General features: G+C 37.4%; 1 protein-coding gene across 2 annotated transcripts in view; it reads left to right on the top strand.

The window, feature by feature from the left end:
- The window catches only part of MORN1 (MORN repeat containing 1), a 90,057-nt gene that overhangs the window by 780 nt on the left and 66,011 nt on the right, over positions 1 to 23,266 (top strand). The window contains exons 2-7 of one of the 2 annotated variants that reach the window (XM_053452250.1): positions 1,489 to 1,560; positions 2,007 to 2,063; positions 6,072 to 6,182; positions 7,489 to 7,579; positions 10,088 to 10,175; positions 20,513 to 20,609. In XM_053452250.1, coding sequence (XP_053308225.1) covers positions 1,489 to 1,560; positions 2,007 to 2,063; positions 6,072 to 6,182; positions 7,489 to 7,579; positions 10,088 to 10,175; positions 20,513 to 20,609 — 516 coding nt within the window. Of the gene's footprint in view, positions 1 to 1,488; positions 1,561 to 2,006; positions 2,106 to 6,071; positions 6,183 to 7,488; positions 7,580 to 10,087; positions 10,176 to 20,512; positions 20,610 to 23,266 lie in introns of both variants that reach the window. The other variant, XM_053452249.1, reaches the window with a different exon arrangement.

The following is a 23,266-nucleotide window of genomic DNA, read 5'->3' as shown; positions in this document are numbered from 1 at the left end:
TTTTCCTGATAAAAAGGATTCAATCCCAATACGAATCAGTCTGGATCTTATATTCATGAACCATATGCCTGTTCCATGCATGTTTAAATTACCTCACTGTACTAGCCTCTACCACTTCTGATGGGAGGCAGTTCCATTTATCTACCATCCATGTATCTATCCCCCATGCTACATATAGATAGCCCATACAGATTGCATAAATGCTCCATAAACGTTCCTGCTACTCTAGACATCATAATGGTGATCTGCAAGAGAAGCATACAAAAAGGCTTTAGCTGCTGACTCAAAATCTTCAAATCAGGAGCCACGGGGGGCATTAACTCCGCCGCTTCCTTGCCAGCTCTCCCATGTGTGTATTCAACGAACCCCCTGCCCATGAATGCTCCCCGAACAACGTCGCGTCATTGTAGTCAGAAATGAATGAGAGATCGTTATGATAGCCAATTATACCATGTAAAGAATGTATGCAGAGAACAATTTATTGAAGCATTTTGTAGCCTCAAAAAAAAAAAGATTGGGGCTGCATTCACGAGCCACGTACCCTTACAGATTTGTGTTTGAATAAATAATTATAACTTTAACAGATTGTGCCAAGCTAAACTTTGCACAGCAGCTGCAAAATTGTTTTAGCGCAATCCAAAAGAAATATTTCTGACTCACTGAGCATATTGTCTTCTGCGCTCCACGCGGTCCTGTGAATTTTGATTTGCGTGTACCTGCTTACCGAGGCTGACTTCATTGAAACTTCTAATAAATTGCCATCCGATACACTGACTTTAAAACAAAAAAAATAACCTTTTCGGACAGCGTGAAGCAAACAGCCCTTCTTTGTTTTGGCAGAGCTTTCAGATTGACGTTTTGTTTAAAAAACTACCCGCGGCTTCATATTGAACGAATGTGATTTTATGTGAAAAGTGTAAGCTGCGATTTTACATATTCTTGGCAAAAATGAAGCACTAAAGGTCCAGATCCTGAGACTCTCATTGGTAGAAAGGCTTTAGAAAAGAAAAGGGTTTCTTGGAATAATTGCAGGTTATTAACCCTTTTAGAGATTACGGCATCCAGAGGGTCTATTTCAGCTCTAGCCACTTAAGTACCCCCCCCAAAAAAAAAATCTGTAAAAATGGCTGGATTAATCATAAAAGCCAGTTAGCCTTGGATTCGAAAATTCCACTTTAGTAACCTAATTTTTAATATTATTTTTTAATAATTTATTATATATATATATATATATATATATATCAGGGCAGTATTAGGGTGAATGATCAGATTTTAATATTCTAGAAATATATATTTGTGTGTATCATATGTGTAATCAGTTCTTCATACCTCTGTTTTTTTACTTCCCTTATTGATTCCTGATTATTTGTTCCTTAATTAGCAATTCCCCAAAGTATGGAAAAAGTAGAAATTCTTTATAGCTTGGAGATAAATCGGAAAACCACGTATGCCGTCGCTAATTGAAATGTGTTTATTGCCTGCTTTCAGGATATGGAATTTATGTTTATGAAAATTCATTTTTCCGCTATGAAGGTGAATGGAAAGCTGGTAAAAAACACGGTAAGAAAAGATGATTGGGGATTGGGTCTGTAGTATTGTAGCCCAAAGGCATGAAACGGAAAACAAGCTCAGTTCATGTGACCCAGTCCAGCCCAACATACATTTGACTAAGTGGGAGTTATAGATGGATCACATTAAGGACCCAGCTGTGGTGTCCTTGTTAATCTAAAGAGCCTGGAAGCTATATGTGGTTTCCCAAGAAAAACACACAAACAAAAAAGTTTTTTGTTACGCCCCCCCAAAAAACAAATCAGAACAACCCAAAGGGTAATCATCCTCTGTTACAATTGCTGAGAAAATGAGACATCTAAGGTCCCAAATGCTTACGCGCAGCACTAGTGTTAAAGCCTAACTTTCGTAAATATGGTTTTATATAAAAATCCATATTTTGATCTTGATGCTAGTGAAAAATATGAATAACTGAACTATAATATGTCTTTTTACAGGTCATGGGAAGTTTCTGTTAAAGGATGGAAGTTACTATGAAGGGGAATTTAGGGACGGTGAGATGACCGGCAATGGATTGCGTTACTGGGCACTATCTGGTTAGTTTCAGTATCATTAAGTAGAAAAGTTATTGAATCTCTTTTTTTATTATTGTAAACTATCGGCCAGTCCGCTGCAACCAAGAATCTAAAAGTTCTTAATATTTAAGAAATCTGAAACTTTCCACTTTGTATATTTTCAGAATCAGTAGGGGGTTAGCCTTTACCTAGCTATGACCTCATCGGAAAGAAAAGTCAGCTCCAAAGATGTAATGTCATGGAAAAAAGGAAAATAAGATTTATTTCAATTGCATAATTACCTTAACACTTCTGTAGTTAACTCATTATAGTTCATTTTCCACTATATTATGACACAATTCCATAGAATGTGCTTATAAATGAGCTTTATTATAAATAAGATTTTTAGGGTAAAAATGGTTATAAAGAACATAAACAGTGGTACGTTTTATAATGTACTAACAGAGGCTCTTAAGGAACTGTAAGTGAAGAATATAACAAAGTCATAATAGATAACAAAACAAAGAAACCTTGCTGTTAGTTACCACTTTCTGTAACATTTTTAACCCCTTAAGGACAATAGGCGGTCCCTAAACCCATTGAAAACAATGCATTTTGAGGCCGTACATGTACGGGCTTTGTCATTAAGGGGTGAAGAACCTTGAGTACTGCATGTGACGTTTGCAGATCGAAATGCTTTTAGCTGGGCTTCAATGTGAGAAGTTGGGGTGAGACTAAGGCAAGGCGCTGTCCAAATTAGTAGTCGGTTTGGTCCGTGTATCAGGAATCAGGAGTAAGATAAATGAGGACCAACTGGAGAAACTATTGATTGTTATAGTAAACATCTTGCATCAAATATACCGACTGGATACAAAGTTGGCTCCTTATGTGTCCTGCGGTTGTGTGAGTAGACTGTATGTAGAGTGTAACTTAAGAATTGTTCCAAGGGTGAGCTGAGGTCCAAGAGTAATAGTCTTGTGAAGCGTCACCACTGCTAGATCTCACGTGTCCCACAGCTGATAATTCATGAAGTCTCATGAGCAAATTGTACTGTGAGATAACAAGCCTTATGGATAACAATCTACCAACTGCCACGTTAACTTGTCTTGATGTATATATATATATATATAGTATATATATATACCGGTATATATACTGTACTGTTTGGATAGTCAGGGTCATTTTCCTTGTTATTGAAAGGAAAGCAGATTTGTCTATTAAAATAACAGTGCAGACATTGTTAATGTTGTAAATTACTATTGTGGCTGGAAACGGCTGATTTTTAATGAAATTTATTCCTAGGCGTACAGAGGCCCTTTATCACTCCCATCACTCCTGTGTTCCAATGGCTGTTCGCTAATCCAAGTTTAAAGGGCTAATTGATCGTTGAAACTCTTTTGCAATTATGTTACAGCTAGAAATGTCCTTGTTTTCCATGAAAACAGCTAAGTGACCCCAAACAGATATATACCGTATATATATATATATTTATATCACTTGAAGTTGCTCATTTGCATATACAACACAGAATTATTCATGAGAGACATGGTGCCTTCAAGAACAGAGGAGCCCAGCAGGCGATGTGTTACTTATGCTTAATGCCTGTCTGGATTTTCACTCATTTGATTAATATATGTCTGATGTAGGCATGATGATATAACGCCAGCGGGGAAATGGAATACTGACGGTATATCACCCCTGCCTACAGTCTGTCTGGAACCCGGATCCCATCACTAGTAGTACATATCTTTAGCTTAAAATTCATAAGTGATCTCATTCCATTCCAATCTTTCCTCCCACTCATTTAGGTATTAGAGTGAACCCAAATCTTAATTCCAACAGGCAGCTATAGCTAACTGTTCCATATACATTGCCTTTACCCTATATGATAATTAATTGCTTTTATTCATGTAGGGAAAAATGATTGATGAATAACTTAAATTAGGTTAATCTTGCTTTAACACATAATCTTTTGTATTATTATTAGACGTTTTACTTCTCTGTATGATTCTGTGTCTTTATGCCCTCTCTGTGTTCTTATACCGGCACTTATAATACTTTTACTTTAATTAATAATTATAGTTACTTTTAATTCATTATTAAAGGGTTTATGCAGTAGAACGCACTGACTAATATTTGTTATGCACCGGAGTTACACAAAGAAGGATGTTTTGGAAACCCCAATGATTAAACAAATTGTCAAAATTTCAAATCATACTTGCAAATGACCAATTAGGCCCCCAAAAGCCACTTTACTCTGGGTCTTGACCATGGGATAGTAGCTGGCTATAGTTCAAATATTTGAGATGAATCAGTGAGTATTTCGGCACCGTATGTTTTGTCTCAGATGAAGAAGAAATGCATTATACTGTAGAGGCATGCCTATACAGCAAACTAACAATACTTCCCATTCTTAAACCATAGGCGTTTACTAGGTACTGGGTGAAGCAGTTTCACAGATTGTCTCCAGAAACTAGTTTAACTGGGGATTAAGAACACCCCCTGACTTGGTGTACAGAATTCTCAGCCCAGGCTGTTGAATGACTTGTAGTAACCCTCTGTGGCCACTTGATGGCAGCCCTGTGATTGAGAAGAATTCGAGTTACTTCGGTGGCAGGCGAGCGTCTTCAAGCCAGCGACTGACGGAACTACATAAACATTAGTTTCTCACATTTCCAAATGTTATAAAGCATAGAATAAATAATACATAAAATATAAAACGGTCTAAAGATGTCATTTTCGTTATTAAATTAGAATGACATCATTGATATTTTTGGGGAATGCTTAATGGTCTTTCGACACAAAAGCAGACACTGACAGGCTGTTGCAGAAAACAGAATTTGGCGTCAGATAACAATCACTTGGCCCATCTAGTCTGGCCATTTTTCCCTGATGTAAAGAGTCAGACTTTAATCAGTCCCTGGTCTTAGATTCAGAACCCACAGCGCCACGGAATATTATAGCGCTATATAAAACAATAAATAATAATAATAGTAATATGCCTATCCCAGGCATGTTTGAAATTCCCTCCCTGTATTAGCTTCTGCCACTTCTGATAGGAGGCTGTTTCACTTATATACCATCCTCTCAGTAAAGTTTAATTCCTTACATTATACCTAAAGCCTACGACCCTCTAGTTTTATTATAAATAATGACCTTTTGTTCTTAGTGACAATGTATTGTTTCTATATGTTTTAGCAGACATCAGACATGCTAAAGAGTTCAGTTATTTATTTCTTTTTAATGGGAACACCACCTTTAATTATCTCAGTACAGGTGTGATACAATCTGCCTTTCAAAACATAGTCTTGGGGGTTCATTCCTAACTTTCCTAACACTATAGATTTACGACACATCCTATCATCCTAAAACTAGCAGGTCTGAATACGTCTATTCTGAGATTTAAAGCAAAAAACCCCCAAAATCTGATTTCTTCTTGCAACAACAATTTCCTTAAACACAGCACTGAACGTTTTACACAGTAATGTGGTTATAATAAAATAAGTAATTCCGTTTTCTGGTTCTTCTATCAAAAAAGATTACGCTATGTAACTTAATAATGAATACAACACTACTTGCTCAGCTCTAATTTACTCAGTCCGTTAACAACCGCCGGTGAATAAGGAAGATTTAAAGCATTGTTTATGTTAAATTAAGTCTTTAAATCAATACATCGCTCTTAGTGGTTCATACATGAATACTGATGCTGGCTTCGGTTAGGTTATCGACTTTCAACAATCATCTTGGCTTGTTTTCGCCCGTCGGTTAATTTTATGCTTATTTCACAATAGTGTATAATGTGATGGCGACACCGAAAGAAAAATGGATACGTCGACACGGCTGCGCTGTGTTCATCAGGACTTATCTCAGTAATTGCTGAAGATGTAATTGGCCTTTCATTGATTCTTAAATACCACCCCATTAGCTTGAAGCGGATAATATAATCACCGATGTACTTTTGTTAGGGTAGCGGACACACAGTCTTCTTATAATGTCACCGCGTTTTAGGGAATACATATTCTGGTGAGTTCCTGAACGGGGAACTCCATGGTCACGGTGTGATGCAGTACAAAGATGGCGGAAGATACGAGGGAGAGTTTGTGTTTGGTGTAAGAGAAGGTGAGTAAAGCAATATCTATCTATCTATCTGTCTATCTATCTATCTATATCTATCTATCATTCTATCTATCTATCTATCTATCTATCTATCTATCTATCTATCTATCTATCTGTCTATCTATCTATCTATATCTATCTATCATTCTATCTATCTATCTATCTATCTATCTATCTATCTATATCTATCTATCTATCTATCTATCTATCTATCTATCTATCTATCTATCTATCTGTATCTATCTATCTGTATCTATCTATATCTATCTATCTATCATTGTATCTATCTATCATTGTATCTATCTATCCATCTATCTATCTATCTATCTATCTATCTATCTATCTATCTATCTATCTATCTATCTATCTATCATTCTATCTATCTATCTATCTATCTATCTATCTATCTATCTATCTATCTATCTATCTGTTTATCATTCTATCTATCTATCTATCTATCTATCTATCTATCTATCTATCTATCTATCATTCTATCTATCTATCTATCTATCTATCTATCTATCTATCTATCTATCTATCTATCATTCTATCATCTATCATTCTATCTATCTATCATTCTATCTATCTATCTCTATCTATCATTCTATCTATCTATCTATCTATCTATCTATCTATCTATCTATCTATCTATCTATCTATCTATCTATCTATCTATCTATCTATCTATCTATCTATCTATCATTCTATCTATCTATCTATCTATCTATCTATCTATCTATCTATCTATCTATCTATCAATCTATCTATCATTCTATCTATCTATCTATCTATCTATCTATCTATCTATCTATCTATATTTCTATCTTTCTATCTATCATTCTATCTATCTATCTATCATCTATCTATCATTCTATATATCTATCTGTATCTATCTATCTATCTATCTATCTATCTATCTATCTATCTATCTATCTATCTATCTATCTATCTATCTATCTATCTATCTATCTATCTATCTATCGTTCTATCTATCTATGTAATATTTTATGTATAAGTGTATATACAGTATTATATAATATGTATAATATTGTTACGAGTTAATTATAAAACTCTGCTGTTTGGATAGAGGACTCTTACTGGATTACATGCACATTCTCATGTGCCCTTAGGTATAACGACTGCAGGCTCTCCTGTTCCCTTTTAAAGATGCTGTTCCACTTAGAAAAATAGGTTCTGGATGTGGTTAATTACTTAAGAAGTTTCCTTAATGACCTTCAGTGGTCTGCAGAGCAGTATGGATAATGTATGTTTTCAACATGATATTGTTTTTTTATCCTTTTTTCTACAGGACATGGTATGTTAATTGACAAAGAAAGGCAGACCTACCGAGGAGGCTTTCACAAAAACAAAAAAAATGGAGAAGGGCAAATGAGCTTCAAGTGAGTCGCCAAACCAGATTAAATGGAAGTAATAGAAGACATGTTTTTCTTTTTACCCTAATTATTATTTTATTTGTTTATTGCCCACATACCGACTTTAAAAATACACGTGAAGAAAATGTTGGTATGTGTCTGTAAATTCTAGTCTTGCGGCATGGGTCATGTAATGCCGCTTGCGTCGGCCAGAGGGATATCATCACCCTGGTCGTGCATGGTTTCTAATCTTATGAAACACATGTTTTGACGTCATGCATTCCAAATGGGTTTCCGAAGATTCAAGTGTAACGCAAGCTGGCTTTCTGGCCACATGTCAAATGTTTCATTTCCTTGGCACCTCAACTGTTTTGGGTTGGCACAGAAATAGCAGCAGGTGGGATCCATTCTATTAGTGGCGAGTGGCACCAGCGTGACAGCGCTATCTGAGACGAGGGCTATCCCACAGGAAAAAAGTTCACATGTAGTAACACATTTATTCTTTGTCCCCACCTGACACATTAGGCTATCGGGCAGCAGTCCAAAGATAGCATAAGGCACCATATAATATGATAAATAACCGTATAAGCTCAGATGTACAGTATATGTGTTGGATTTGGATAAATATGAGCTCATTTTTTGCCACATTTTTCTATATTGTTATGTGCTGTATAGATTAATCTGTATTTTGCTGAATTAGCATTACAGCCACAAACGTGCATATGATTTCCATAAATTATGGGCTGGATCCTATCGCCAAACTACATTTATTTGGAGTTGGTCTGACTACAAACCTCTAAAAAGAGCTATTATAGATACAATATAAATGGCGTCCACAAATAAAACCACTGGGAAAACTTGAAAAGTGATTGCTATGGTAACAACACCACTTTTTAAACTGCAGCAGAATCACGTTTTGGATATAGTACCCATAGGAATATCTGCACCCAGACCCCATTGGATACCTCCCAACAGTCCTTGTTTTCACCAGACAGTCCTGAATTTCAGAATGATGGGCCGGTTGCGGAGATCTCCTGATCTGTAAAATCAACGGAGCAGATCTGCGTTGTAACTTCCACTTGGCCACCTTTTATATACAGTTCTAAACAGTGGCTATGGTTCCAGAGCCACAGGGAGAAATATGGTGCTTTACTGACTCCCAATTCATTAAGAGATGTTCTAGAGACACTCCTGTAGCTGCTCGAGTGCCAGGTTTCGGTGTATTACAGGAGAAAGCTTTAGTCGGGTGCCTTTATGAGATCTAAAATACTTCTCTTGTTGCGTGTCTCAAAGACTACGGGTCCGGGAAGCACGATTATACTGGACGGGCCTTGCAAATGATCGTCAGCCTTTCTAAACCCAACCCTGGCTAGAGGGTTCAGTTTTATTTACATGCCATGGGGATCTCATAATATATATAAAAACGAGAGTGTTTTAGGTTTGTTATACAATGCCATTTGAAATATGGAACGTCCTAGCATATGTTCTCTATTATATTGCAGTAATCATATTTGTTTAGACATTACCCCACCCAGTGCTGTTTAGAACTGCGTGCAGAGACAAAATTGACACCGTATTTAACTGCAACAGCATGAAAATCGGCCAGAGATGATGCCAATAAAGACTGGATTTCAGAGATTGGGTTATAAATCGAATCTGCTTTCACTCATGTAAAAGGGGATCAGGCGGACGCGACGGGCCAAGTCATTGTTATGAGCAGCTGTACTTCCACGATTAATGCACAATAATCATTTTGATGAAACATGCAAAATAAACGACGTTTTTAACCATGCCAAGATCCAATACCTGTCAAATTGGGCCTAAAAGGTTATAGATTGAAAAACAAAACATTTTTTTTGGTTAAAGAAGTAATGTTTTGCACATGCAAAACTGAGTGCAGTGAACATATTTCTCATTTTCTATTTACAGCACTTTGAAATGTTAGAGATTTACGAACAGTCTTTGGTAAAAGGGAATCATCTGATGGAGATGTTTGTAAAGGCATATGGTCTGTTTCAAGAAATGCAATTTTCTGGCATAGAAATTTAAAGGAAAAAGGGGACCAAGTGTTTATGATATATTATTACCGTAAGGCTGTACGTGATATATTACAATATTATAAATGGTGCTTATGGTGCTGAGACAGAACCCGTCAGAGACCTTGGCATAAGTACAATCATCAGCCATGGGGCTGTTCTTGAAAAGGAAGGGGTCAAATGCTAATCCTGGACCAAGCACAGTCAAAGGGTCCTTTGATATAATGTCCCTAAACTTGATGCGTAAACCGCCCCGAAAGGTACTCTGGATAATTCTGTCCGACATGTGCCACGCTAACAACAATGGCTGCCAAAGAGCCCACATGGGGAACTGGGGAAGGATTCAGCATTGATGTTTGGAAACCCACATCCAGGATCCATCTTATTGTAGATTCTGCCTGGAAAGAACGTTGGTAAAAGAAGAAACAATGTAAAATGGCCATATTTGTAGACAGAGGTTACAGAGCAGTTATGACAATAATTATACTTATTATTTTAGAAACGGAGATCATTACGAGGGAGACTGGGTGCTGGATCAACGACAGGGACACGGTGTTCTGCGCTGCTTCGATGGAACCATTTATGAGGTAACCCGCAGTATTACCCTACACACAGCTTAATATTTAGCTAAACCCTCAAGCGCTCAGGGACCTTGTTGCTTCTCTATCTTTAAGGGCTCCATATCACCCAAGTGTTACCTGCACCTCTTCCCTCTGGCACTCCTTGTTTTCATTTTAAATTAACGCAAATTGTATGTCCATGATGTGAAAGTACATTGTGTAATTCTGCTCAATTCTGCATTTATATTGTTATTATCATCATTTATGGATATGCTTGCCAAATTCATATTTACAATCCAGATTGTGTAGACACAACTATAATGGAACCCTCCAAATAAATAGGGTACTTATTTGAGGTCTCAGTTTAAATGCCTAATGAAGGTCCTGTGCTTTTTTTCCAGTAGGGCTCGCTTTACTTTTTAGTGTCCGTAATGTTTCTCCATGTGTCCTCCTGCAATGTTGTGCAACACTACAGCGCATGCTGTGACTTTACAAACAAATCCTATTTTACGCCTTTTTATCCTTAAATTGAAAGAAATAAAATGTGTCCTCATCCATTACAAATCTACCTGGTTCCCAAACACAGCTTTACACCACTTCTACCTAGGATCGTGTGAAAAATACATCCATTATTTTGAAATTTGGGATCTAGCATCAAAATATGTTAATGTGCCACGCGGAAATATTGGTTGCAATTATGCTCCATTATATATCAATTAGCGAGCTGCTGTAGCATCGCTAGACACAACACAGTGGTGTGAATCCACAATTTTGCAAATGACTGTTGAGAGAGATCATTCTTTTGACTCAATCCGCTTACAGTTTCGTCAGGAGAGGTCCCTTAATTCACTAGCCTGCAGTGTTTGTAGAGTATATAGAAATGCTAATGAACTTCTGAGTACTTCATTAGTCATCCGGCTGAGCCGCGCATGGAACTTTGTTTTTGCCTCCGAGAGAAATTCACTGTCTTTCAGAGGTAGGCTTCAGCTCGCTCCATCACTAGGGTTTGGAACACAGCTACAAATAGCTGAAACATCCGATATCCACAGCCTTCACAGAAGTCTTATTTAAAGGGGCTCTATCAAGAAAACATACCCTGTTGCGAGTTTACATTTTTGGTATAATAAAGAATCAAGTTAAGATGCTGCTCGGTCTCAGTCAGGTACCGAGCTACGAACCATTAATTCACCATACAGGGTCTATAAGATAATGCTGGTTACGGCTCCCTACGGACCACCCGCTGGTGTTGCATTTGACGGTAATTTCCCATACTTAAATTACATTGTAATTTTGACAAAACAAACAATTCCCCCAAGTTTAACCTATCTAAGATCCATCCAGAATATAATGCCTATATCTTGTGTAAAGTTTAAAAAATATCATATGGCAGTTTTTTAAATATCTGTAATTAAGCCCTCCCAATGTGAGATTATCCACAAGCTACGCTAGTTCATGGGTCGACAAATTTGCTTTGGATGTAGAAGCCAGTTTTTTCCACAATAATGTTTTTATTTTCATTTATTTCACGGTCATATCTCCCCTCTCCCTTCTAAGGTGATGCTCCACCATCTACTAATAACTTGATAAATAGTTACTAATTATTTGATAGATATTAATTTACATTGTAACTAACATACACTTACACACGCTAACACCGTACAGTAAGAGACATTAATACACATGCATGATAACACCACACACTAAAACACATACTCTAACACTATATGCTGACATACACTCACACAGTAACACGCACAACACCATATGCTCATACACATTAACACCACACTCTTGCACACACTGACTCTGACACCATACACAAATTTACACACTTATATATACCGGCACTATAAATACACACACACTATCACTATACATACTCACACTACAGTACACACACTCTGACTATAGCACTATATACACACAAACACTGTCTCTGCCACTACACATACACACTGACACTATACATATACACACATACACACATACTATACACACATGGACTGTAATACTATACACACACACTCCTCCTCCCGCCTCTTACTCTACCTCTTACGGTGTACCCATGGCACCCGTCCTTAGCACCCCCTGTAGCTGAGTTGAGTGTCAGCCTCCCTGCTTTTCAGGCGCCAGAAAGTGATTGATAGTCGCCATGGCGACCTGGCGCCCATGGTTTGTCGAGCCCTGCACTAGGCACATATGGTTTCTTTCACAGTGTGAGTGTTAGAACAGAAAAAGTTGCAAGCGCGTTAACTGGCTCCCGTGACAACAAATCCTTTCCACCTATAAATGACCTCTCCTCGTGTCACATGACAAGGTTAGAATTAAGCATTTCCGGGGGAAATATTTAGTATCAAAGTTTAATTTGACCATTCAGAATTAAGGAGGCTGGTGCAATAATCAATATGAAAGTGTATCATTAAAGTGTATATGTTACCTTCCCACATCCTACATTTTATAGTTTGTCACATTGTATTAGCCTACTGTCTTCCGGGGGGTTTGTGGGGATCTGGAGTTTGGCTTGGTTGACCCCCACGCTACATTTTGCTCTCACACCTCTAGCAGGAGATCATCAGATGATTCTGCTTTTGGGAAAGTACATTATATATATATATATATATATATATATATATATATATATATATATATATATTTATAGGTACACATATATTGTTATATAGAACCTCCTTCCATCCACATAACATTTTCCTGTAGTGCAAATCCGTGCCAGCCATGGCAATACAAGCTCTTCAACCCCCCACCATTACTTCCAAATCTCCTACCGATGTTAAAAATACTTCCCAGAGCGTTCCCAGAGATTCCCCACTAAAACCAGTCCGGAGGAGGCTTATTGCCAGGCAACGAACACGATGTGAGACTCTCACACAAATATTACACTCAGAGCACCTACAACACAATGTCACATATACTGCAGAAATGCAATATTCCAGCTCCGATGCTGCAGGTTAAATAATGTGTTTAATACTCCAAAGCCCAACAGTATAGAAAAAAGAAAGAATAGGGTCTCGTGATGTGCAGCCACAGCATCAAAGATCCAAGGTTCCTTACCATAAATCCACTTTTTGGTGGAAATAGCCAACTTAGTGTTAAATGACCTTTTATTTATAAAGGTATAGATATATGTATATTTAGACCTGTTGGATTCGGAAGAAGTTTGACCTTCGCCGACCTCGGCAGTGATGTGCGGTTGATATGTTTGTAGGAATAGTAAGCCTGGAAGCTCAAGTATGGATTAATTATATTATTACTTTTAGGGAAACCCTCTAGCGTCTTGCAAAAAAAGTACATATGAGCAAAAGACTAAAAAATAAAATAATAAATGAAAAAATAGATCAATATAATGTATACCCCATAGCTGGCAAGGGGGGGCATTGGTGCGGATGCATCTTTTTTTGTATGTGCATTTCTGCAATAGGTACTTAGATTAAGAGGCAAGTCATGCCAGTGAAGTTTAGGAATAAATGACTAAACTAGTAATCAAAAAAAGTCCGCACTACACATGTTGTGATATGTATTACCCATTATATCCTCTAGGTGGCGCTCTAAGATTTCATATAATATCTCTAAATAAAATGTAATTGGATAGATGCAAGCTGTGCTCCCTGCTGGGCAGTAAATGTTTACCACTACAGTCACATTTTCAATTGTAATGCGCTCGAAGGTGGAACAATTTCTCGCCGGGAACAATATCCAACAGCATTGCTAACCAACAATGCTAAGTACTCCAGCAGACACTTAGAATGATAGAGCATGCATGAATGCCTTTAAAACTGTGTCTAAATATACAGGAACTATGGAGAAGAACAGAAATAACAGCGTTTAATGGGAATAACAGTGTATGTTTTATGATTAGGGTTTTCTTTCTTGCATCCCTGTTCAGTGTAGGCACTATACACCGTGGCATTACTTTAGAGCAATTCATATTCCATTATGTGCATCTGGGTGCATTCTTAAGGCTGATGGTTAAGGTTTATAATTATGTAAATAAAAAAAAAATCCGATGGTTCTATCTATAGAAAAACAATATCTATGTGGCTAGATTTTTTTGTAAAGTTTTTCCATCTCAGTATGTGGGGGGGATTGGTATTTTAATACTGGAGATTAATTTATCATGGATTAGAAGAATCCAACCCATGGTGTTTTTCCTCCTGAAAAAAATGCGTAGCATTATACTTATGATTACTTCTTTATGATTTATCCATGTCTTTAAATGAATAGTACCTTGAAGATGATGCAATACCATCCAGTGCCCCCTTTCCTTGGTGCAGATTATATATATGGCATTTACATGCATTTCCTATCTTTCTTTTTTTGAACGTTACTAACCATGGAAGTAAGTTTTGTCATATACAAGATAGTCACAGATATGTGGTTTACTTTAGATATATATGCTAACTGTGAGCATTCATATGAAGTCTATGTGGTTTTACTCGTCGGACATGCAGACTGCTAAACCAGATTGCTACTTAATCATCTGCTGTGCATCCCGCTTCCATGTAGACATACTATGTGTTTTATTTTTACAGCTGAGCTCAAAGGTAAAACTCAGCACCCTATTGACTGGAATGGGAGCTCTACTCAGCATGAGCAAGGAGTGTACTGCAGTATGCTTCCTGCTTTCAATAGAGGAGCTGGGGAGGAGTTAAGTGAATCAGAAGAACATAATAACTACATGATGTGTGTGCTGATTATGCAGTCGAATACACTGGGGTCCATGCAAAATGAGCTCCAATATGCATTTACCTTAACAATAGGAATGAAGTGCGCCTTTAAACCCAATTATACCGATTGAAAAACAAAAGCTATGGGTAGCATTGTATAACAAATTCTGTTAGTAGCTGTGGAGGCAACAGCTTCCCTTCAATACGGAACATAAGATTTGGATTCACTTGTCATGTACCCATACTAGTTCCCCAGAGTACACAACTCCAGATTTTAGTGTTGTGCACCCCCTCCCAAAAAAAAGACATTTCTGTTAATAGTGAAGCACAATCCAGCCCTAACCAGTCCTGCATGACCCCATTTTTGAGCAGCTGCTTAACTGTTGGTGTCATGGGGTTGAAACCCAGTCCTAAGTCACAATGGGTTTGGCAGAACCCCCCGTACCCCTCTCCCTGGTGATCTAGTTGATCAGAGCAAGCTGGGCCAAAGAGATCTTGGACATTTCTGCCTCTTTACCATTGCTGGGCAGCTGCTGTACTGAATGAGGGCAATGGCATCAAACATCAATAGGAGCAGAGAAGGACTTTGTATTATTAGAGGCTTCTACTCACCCAACCATGAGACAAGCCCTCTCCCAGATCTTCGTATGCAGAACAGTCACTGTAACATGTAAAATATAATCTATTTTGTTTATATAATATATTCTATATATTTATATTTTAATATATTTTGTAATGTAGTACTTTGTGTAATGCTAATACTTTATTTCAGATAAACTTAACATTTAAATAAAAGTACAATTTCAGCTGCATATTACATTAGCCAAAAACCAAAATCAAAAAAAGATAAGATTGCCAAATAAAAGCCTATATGTGTCACTGTGCCCTTAGTGAGACTGGGAATAATCTCAGTGGATTAAATATAGTCTGTAGTTGCAGACCTACATAGCAATGCCATTATATAGAGTACCGGTGCTAAGAAAAATGTACGGTAAAAGGATTCCATCATCAGGGTGCATTACCAGTAAAAGCTAAAGATGGTTTCTGAAAATAGCAGATACATTGAGCACCTGCACAGAAAATAAGAAATAATGACATTGAAAGGGTTGGCTCCGAGTTCGGTGTAGTTTTGAACTCTAGAATGGCTTCAGAGCATTAGGCAAAATGAAGGCTGGTAAGCGCATGTTCTAAATTCCCATACAGATGTTTACAATACAGGTAAGAGCGAGTAGGTCAGTTGGTCACTACAAAAGGAAGCCAAAAGAATCCAAAGGACTGGATTCTGTTTTTTTCTTGGTAGATTCCATATGAGCATTGGAACTTCACTGCATCTTAAAAATAATGTGTTATTCATCAACATTTTTATTGTACATTTGGTTGAAGAGGATTTCCAAGTATTGAGGCAGGCAGAGCGGGATCAGTGGGAGGACAGAGGTCTCGGGTCAACACATGGTTGTAAACCATAGGTGATCAAGTAGCAAGCAGAATAAGTAAGGAGAACAAGGAAGAAGAACCTGGAAGGCAAAGAATCTGGAGATACCCAACAGCCAAACTGAGAAGATGGACTAGTCCTGGCTTCAACAGAATAGGACCACTACTGAATACAATGCTAAACTAGAGCTTTTTCCATTATGCCCCAGATAGGGGCAAATTCACTGAAAGATCATGGAAGCTACCACCCTCTGATATGCTCCTAGTCAAAGAACATGTTATTTCTTAATTTTATTTATAATTCTAGGTCATTATATTTGCCATATAAAATAAGAGGAATCTTTATTGTTACAAAACATTCCTGTGGGTTCAGTCCGTTCTTTACCTATGTTATTTTTGGTTTGCATTGCTTTTGTGCATATGACCACCGCCTGTGCATGTGCTGGTGCTACAGTTATAGAGATGTTTAACCCATTATATGTCACAAACAATAGGATACGTTACACAGTCACATGGGTTTTTCCGTGAGAAGCACACCAAATGTCAGCCGCACATATTTTCAGGTGTCGACAAATGGAAGAATGTCAGCGATAATCAGATCTTTTTCTAATATGTTACAGTGTATGCATAACTTTGCTGAGAAAGTTGTTCACATAATCCCCTATTGTAAAGCCTGATATCTCAGTTTTTACCATGTAATCCTATGTGAAATGTATCCCCCAGTTGTGATGTGCTTCTGGCTTTTGTACAAGTGCTTAAAGACACAAGCTCAGCTTAATTTCATCTCTGTTATTTCCTTCCTGTATGTTTTGGTGGATGTAGTCGAACACAACTGTTAATCGTGCCAAACAGGTGTGATGCTGAACGGCATTCCTTCTCACAGAAATGTTAACAGTATTTTGTTCTTCATTGTGTCCTGTTCCAGAATTAGTGGGTAACCCGGATACGGATATTCTACAGCTTTAAAAATATGGAACTATTAAATCTTTTTTTTTATTATTTAATGTAATATTATACAGGGTAAAATTTTTAACACAATGTGTAGGCCAACACATGACCAGCCAATGTTCATAGCTCTTGTTCTGGAAGAGGAAATTTTTAGTTCCAAAAAAAATTAAAATGATCTGCCAAAATTACATTTACTTTCTATACTTTAATCCCAGACATTTACTACAAAATATCCCCAACCTTTATGCTTTAGAGATGTTGATAACTTTGCGTTGGAAAATGCTCTACGTTATATCATTTTATTTGTGTAAGAACACAGGCAGTAACAAAGAACATTGTATCTCTATCTATTTGAAATACAGCCACACAACCTTTATATTATTATAACCTGCATACAAAATACCGGCCTTATCTGTGGCGTGGAGGTCACTGCATTGGGGCATGGCGTGCTGCGGAGATACACACGCTATACAGCTTGCCGTAGAATGGAACGGTGTCTGAGAGGTCAAAGACAAACATTTAAATGCATATAGAGTTGTGTTACTCTAAGCTTCTGTGTCTGGCCAAGAGGACATGTGATCATGATCATAACAAGCTAAGAGTATTGGGTAAACTTGAGATATCAAGTTGGTTCCTGGATCCCTGTTGAGGTTGTTTACATGAAGATCAAGACCGAGGTCCCTCTGAGCTCCTAAGCTTAGTCCTTAACTTAAAATCAACAGAGGTACACAAGACAGCTCAAGTGTCTTCTCAAGTAGGCTTTGTGGGATAACTGGGGAACGGTCACCTGAAGAAAGACACATGACCGTTGTGTCAACACAATTTTATGTACCTTGGAAATCTAGTTAAATATTTTAATGTTTATTGTCGCTAGCATTAAGAGAATGCATTTTCGTGATGCATGTGTCCTTCACTTTTACTCAATTTGCATCTTTTTAATTCTTTGCAATTATTAGAAATGTTGCAGACACCAATACATTTCTATGCTTTTGGTTTGAGAGCCCAAACCATGCATATAATAATGAAGTTTATAGCACATTCAAATAAATAATTAAACACTACTTACAGAAATGATCTTCCAGTTTGTGATATAATCATCATAAAAGAACATTTGCATAGACGGTCATTTGACTCATTCTTTCCTTTGCAGTACTGGTGAAAATGAGGTATTGTCTGTGATGGGGACACTTGTTGCTGTGTCCAAGAGACGTAATCTGCACTGATTTAAGTAATGCAAAGTACCTCTTTATGTAATAAAGCATCATCCTTTACATGATGTGTCTCCATCTTCTAACTATATCATTAAACCATGGGATCTAGCAAACAGCTAAGACACGATTCACCAGTATCCAGAAACCAATTCCGACTGACTCCTCTGACCTTTGTCTGATTCAATATGCTTGAGATTTTCCCAAGAGTGTTGTTATGTCTCTTCGGCTGCCCAATCAAACCCTAGGGAGCCACAGATTGCTTTGTTGAAATAGAGCTACTAAATATGTTTCGAGCATCTGGATAGTCTTGCTAACAGCATGTGTAATCTTTCTCAGGTTTTGTTTTCCTACATGATAGTTCCCAATATTGAGGGGAAATTCTATTATGAAATAAGTGTCTGGACAATTGACATGTTTACTAGCAGGCTTATGAATGTTCAACATTCGCACGTGTCTTAGATTTTTGCTAATGTAAAGAATGAGACATTCATTAACCCTTCATACTGCAAATCATTCACCATTTTAGTCGCCCTCCTCTGAACTCTCTCCAGTATGTCAATACCCTTCTGGAGATGAGGTTCTCCAGAACTGTGTCAATACTTTTGGAGAGGTCTGACCAGAGATCTGTAAAGTGGCAGAACCACCTCCCTCATTCTGCAATTAAGGCCTCTCGCTATACAACCCAGCACCCTACTTGTCTTTCCTGAAACTTTATTGCATTGCCTGCTTAAGATGGTATTCATAAAAATGGTACAAAAGTTAAAATTCAGATAGTCATTTATAGTAGTTTTTATATCTTCATAACTGTTCATAATGACTTACAAATGTATACTGATCAAACGCTGATCAAAGTGAGAAAATGACATTGGCGCATACAGAATAAGTGTCCCCAAATAAAAACCAAGCGACCCAAATGAAACGGATAAACAACTCTGGCACTTCAGGGTTTTATTTGTTATAAAAAGTGACTTATCGCTGTAGCAACCAAAGAAAAAGCTCTGCTGAATGGTTCCATTGGTTTCTATGGCGATAGGACCCCTTTTCAAATTTTACAAATTTTACCTTGCATTAATAACTATGTCTCGTAATGATTCTGAAAACTGCCCTCCCCCTAGAAAAAAATAATTTAATAATCAGAATTAAAAAAAAATTTAAATTTTAATTAAAAGAATTTTAAAAAAAGCCCAGCTTAACAGGCTTAGGGAGTTTTATACATTATAAAAAATATAAAAAAAAATCTAAATAATTAATGATATTATCCAGTTGTAATAATGGGTTTTTGTTGGTGCTTGGAAACTCCAGACATTCTAGGTATAAGTAGGACTTTTTTTTACCCCCTATTGCCAAAATGCGGTCAGCACAGTCCAAAGATATAAGAGTCAGCACCTGCTTACAGCTGTCGGCTCGGCGTTCCTTCTGCCAGCAAAGCTTTCACTGGTTTCTTTTTTTGCCACTTCTAATAATGTAATTAAAGAAAGCTTGGTCTAACGGGGGACGTAATCTCAAGCAGCATGTGCCGTGGAAGTCCTGGCAACAGGAGAGTGTCGCCTGTGTACCCAAAATTTGCAGGTGTCAATGGAGATTTTCCTTTGTGTTGCAGAATATGCCCCACACTTGACAGATGTATGAATGCACATTGTTAAAGATTTAAATTGGGAGGCATTCCTCAATGTAAGATTTGGGTACAGCTGCCACATAACAAAACGTAGGCTAGAATGGATAACCAATTACAGCCATTTCTTTCAGGCAAGATATTTTCTTATAACGCGAAACATTTGTATTACCAGCAAAAAACCTTTCTTTTTCCCCCCCCTGCTTTTCCCCTCTAATTCTTTATTTTTTTTCTTAAAAAAAAAAATAAATAATAAAATTGAGCGTGCGCGTTGGATAATCTTTGAATATTGTGTGGTCCACCATTCAACTTTACAGAGAAATGGTCCAAAATATTTTTTTAACTAGTTTCTCCTTTTCAGGGCCCACCCAGTTGGCTATTCAGAAGTTACCGAAGTAATCCCTTCTTTATTAAGTAGAAGACATAGCAATCGTAATGTAGAACCAATGCATGTTTCTTTTTTTTTTTTTGCATTCGCAGGGACAGTGGAGAAATGACGCGTTCAATGGGCAAGGCGCTATGATTCATTGTTCTGGTGTAATTTATGATGGACTGTGGATCAATGGCCGTCCTGCTGGTATGCAATTTATTATGCGATCCAATTATATATTTATATATTAAAGAAAACCCTCAGCATAATGCTGTGGCATCCCTCTGTCGATTAATATGGATTGCGCTCCTGGATTTGAAGTTAGCTTCTCTAATAGAGCTCAGTGGCGTATCAGGAAGCCCGGTACCAATTAAAAAAAAAGGCTGTAAAAAGATGAAAAAGTTAAAGGGAAAAAAACTTTTAGAAAAATCCTATTGCAAAGAAAGATTTTATTGTAAACCGCAGACATCTGTTGTGGGGTGTATAGGCTTAAAGAAGCCAAAGAAACTGAATGTTCCAGATAATATATTATTATTATTATTTTGTTGTGTTAAATTAATATATTAAATTAAGGGAAGGTGTCTTTGATTTGAAAGCCATGGGTTTTAAGTAAAGAAAATCAAATATATTTACAGTGTTAAAGAAGATAATTAGAATTTCTCATTTTATTTTTATCTTATTTTTAACTTGTTCTTGATTGGGTTATTATAGAAAATGTATTCTGCAGGTAGCAATGCCTTTATTAGAACCCTAGAGTAACACCCAGCATTTCAAATGGTTAATGAAGGATGGTATAGCTTTGTAATCAGTAGGGTACCTAGTATTGTGTGCTTAGCTAGCTAGTGAAGTGGTGTGTTGGAAAACTTTTTCCAGGGGTGACTTGGCATGCTTTTTCCTCCTTGTGCACAGGCTGGCATTGTTTTAGTCCTCACATCTTTCCAGCGTTGCCTCTCCCAGCTGGACCATGCACCAAATGTTATGGTGACCTCCTCCAAGGACATCGGGTGCCCCATGTGGGAAGCCACATATTGTCCAAAATAAGGCCATAGTTAACTGCCTTTTCAGGGACCCTTGGCTTCTGTATGGGGTGTCCAATTATGTCAGAAGCCCCTTGCTTGAAGCCAAAAAATGGCCTTTTCAGTATTACGCAGCCTCCGTACTTATATATTAAGATAGCACACTACATTGTGGTGTTCCAACCTCTAAGAGGCTTCCAGGGTGCAGGGGAAGATGCTGGATAGTACCAGAGGATCATGGGTAGGTGAGTATTCATTTTAAAAATGAAACTTGTAAAAGAGCAAGTGAAGCAGTTAGTATGTATAACTAACATACCTAATGCTGAGTTATTTTTTTAATATAGAAATATAAATACACAGCGCTAAAGTGCACACACCACCAGCAAATACGAGAAAAATAATAAATACAAACCCCAAGTGGTTAAAATAATTAACTGCTAGTCTCTGAGTGATATTACACTGAAATAAATCAAATATACAAAAAGAAATAGACAATGCCACAATACATATAAAATAGATTCTATTCAATTAATAAATCATAAGTGAATAAATATCATTAAATACAATGGAAGCAAACACAAATAATAAATACAATATATACAATAATATATGCTACTGAAATGTTCTTAGTGGTATATATATATATTGTATGACTCGCCTGGTTTCACTGTTTCTATACATATTGTTACTTCTAGGGCTGTAGCACCCTGTGATACCCTGATACCCATACATTTTGTAAAGATCCCCTATCACCCCAGAGGCACAAGAAATGTGCCAAAGGTGGCCCACCCCTGGTTAAAAATAAGACTGTTTACAATAACAAATGTTAATGATTTGTAGGCACAGGAGCACGATTTATGAGATCTGGACCCACTTATGCCAAGCATAGGCTGAGCGAATACTGACTCAGGAAGGAGCATGGGAAAGAAGAAAACAATAGCGAGATCAATGCCCGACTTTTGGTGGGCTTATCATAAATTGAAAGAGCATTTTCTGAAACTTGGCAGTAAAATTTCACAATAGGTTGGCTCGAAATTGATCTTTCCTTTGCTTATTAACTATAACACATGATGCCCATTTACAAGACTTTGGGAGTGTATGGAACATGTAAAACTAGATCTATAACCACATCTATTCTCTTAAACATTGCATGCATGAAGATTTGTGCATTTATTTCTAAATGATGGAGACCGTTCCTATTATATGCTTGATCTGCTTAATTGTGAACAGTCCTAGAATTCGTGTTGCTCTCCCTAGTGATGACAAATATATTCCATCACTGCTTTATTTCTTTTGTTAAGGGAACCAGAATGTTTTGAATGCAATGATCCAAGTCAGTGAAAACACTTATTTCCCCAAAGGCAGTTTACAAGGCTTCTATCTGGACAAATGTACAGTTTTTGGCATCGTTTAAAGTATACCATGTGTGTTTAGCGTCTGATGGCCTTTAAATTTGTCCTTTTGCTAGATTGCATTGTCATATAAGGCAAAATCATTGGGAAAGTTTACATAGAGGACTGTAGGTTTTCTAGCAGTATTATTTATTGTATTATTGTCAGCTCAGGATGAAGATTTAGAGTTTAATGCTTAAGTTATAGGTACAAATTGTTACTGGCAAATCCCTGGCTAGGCTTCGGGTGGCAGGTCCATGGGGGCAGCAAGCCCAAAGCTGCATAGCCGGGCAGCTAGCCCTATTGGCACACCCCTTCTCCATGGGCCAGTTGGGGAGATCAGTTATCTGCCTTGTAACTAGCTCATATACATATGGTCCGGAGACTCTGGGTGAAGTGCCGCTGTCACCATGGAGAAACTCTGGGTCACGGGAACTGCATTGGGGCATGGCCCCCT

Source organism: Spea bombifrons, chromosome 12 (genome assembly GCF_027358695.1).
Source record: "Spea bombifrons isolate aSpeBom1 chromosome 12, aSpeBom1.2.pri, whole genome shotgun sequence".
Lineage (NCBI taxonomy): Eukaryota > Metazoa > Chordata > Amphibia > Anura > Pelobatidae > Spea > Spea bombifrons.
Note: the sequence above shows the minus strand (reverse complement) of the source record. Positions and strands in the feature narration are given on the sequence as shown.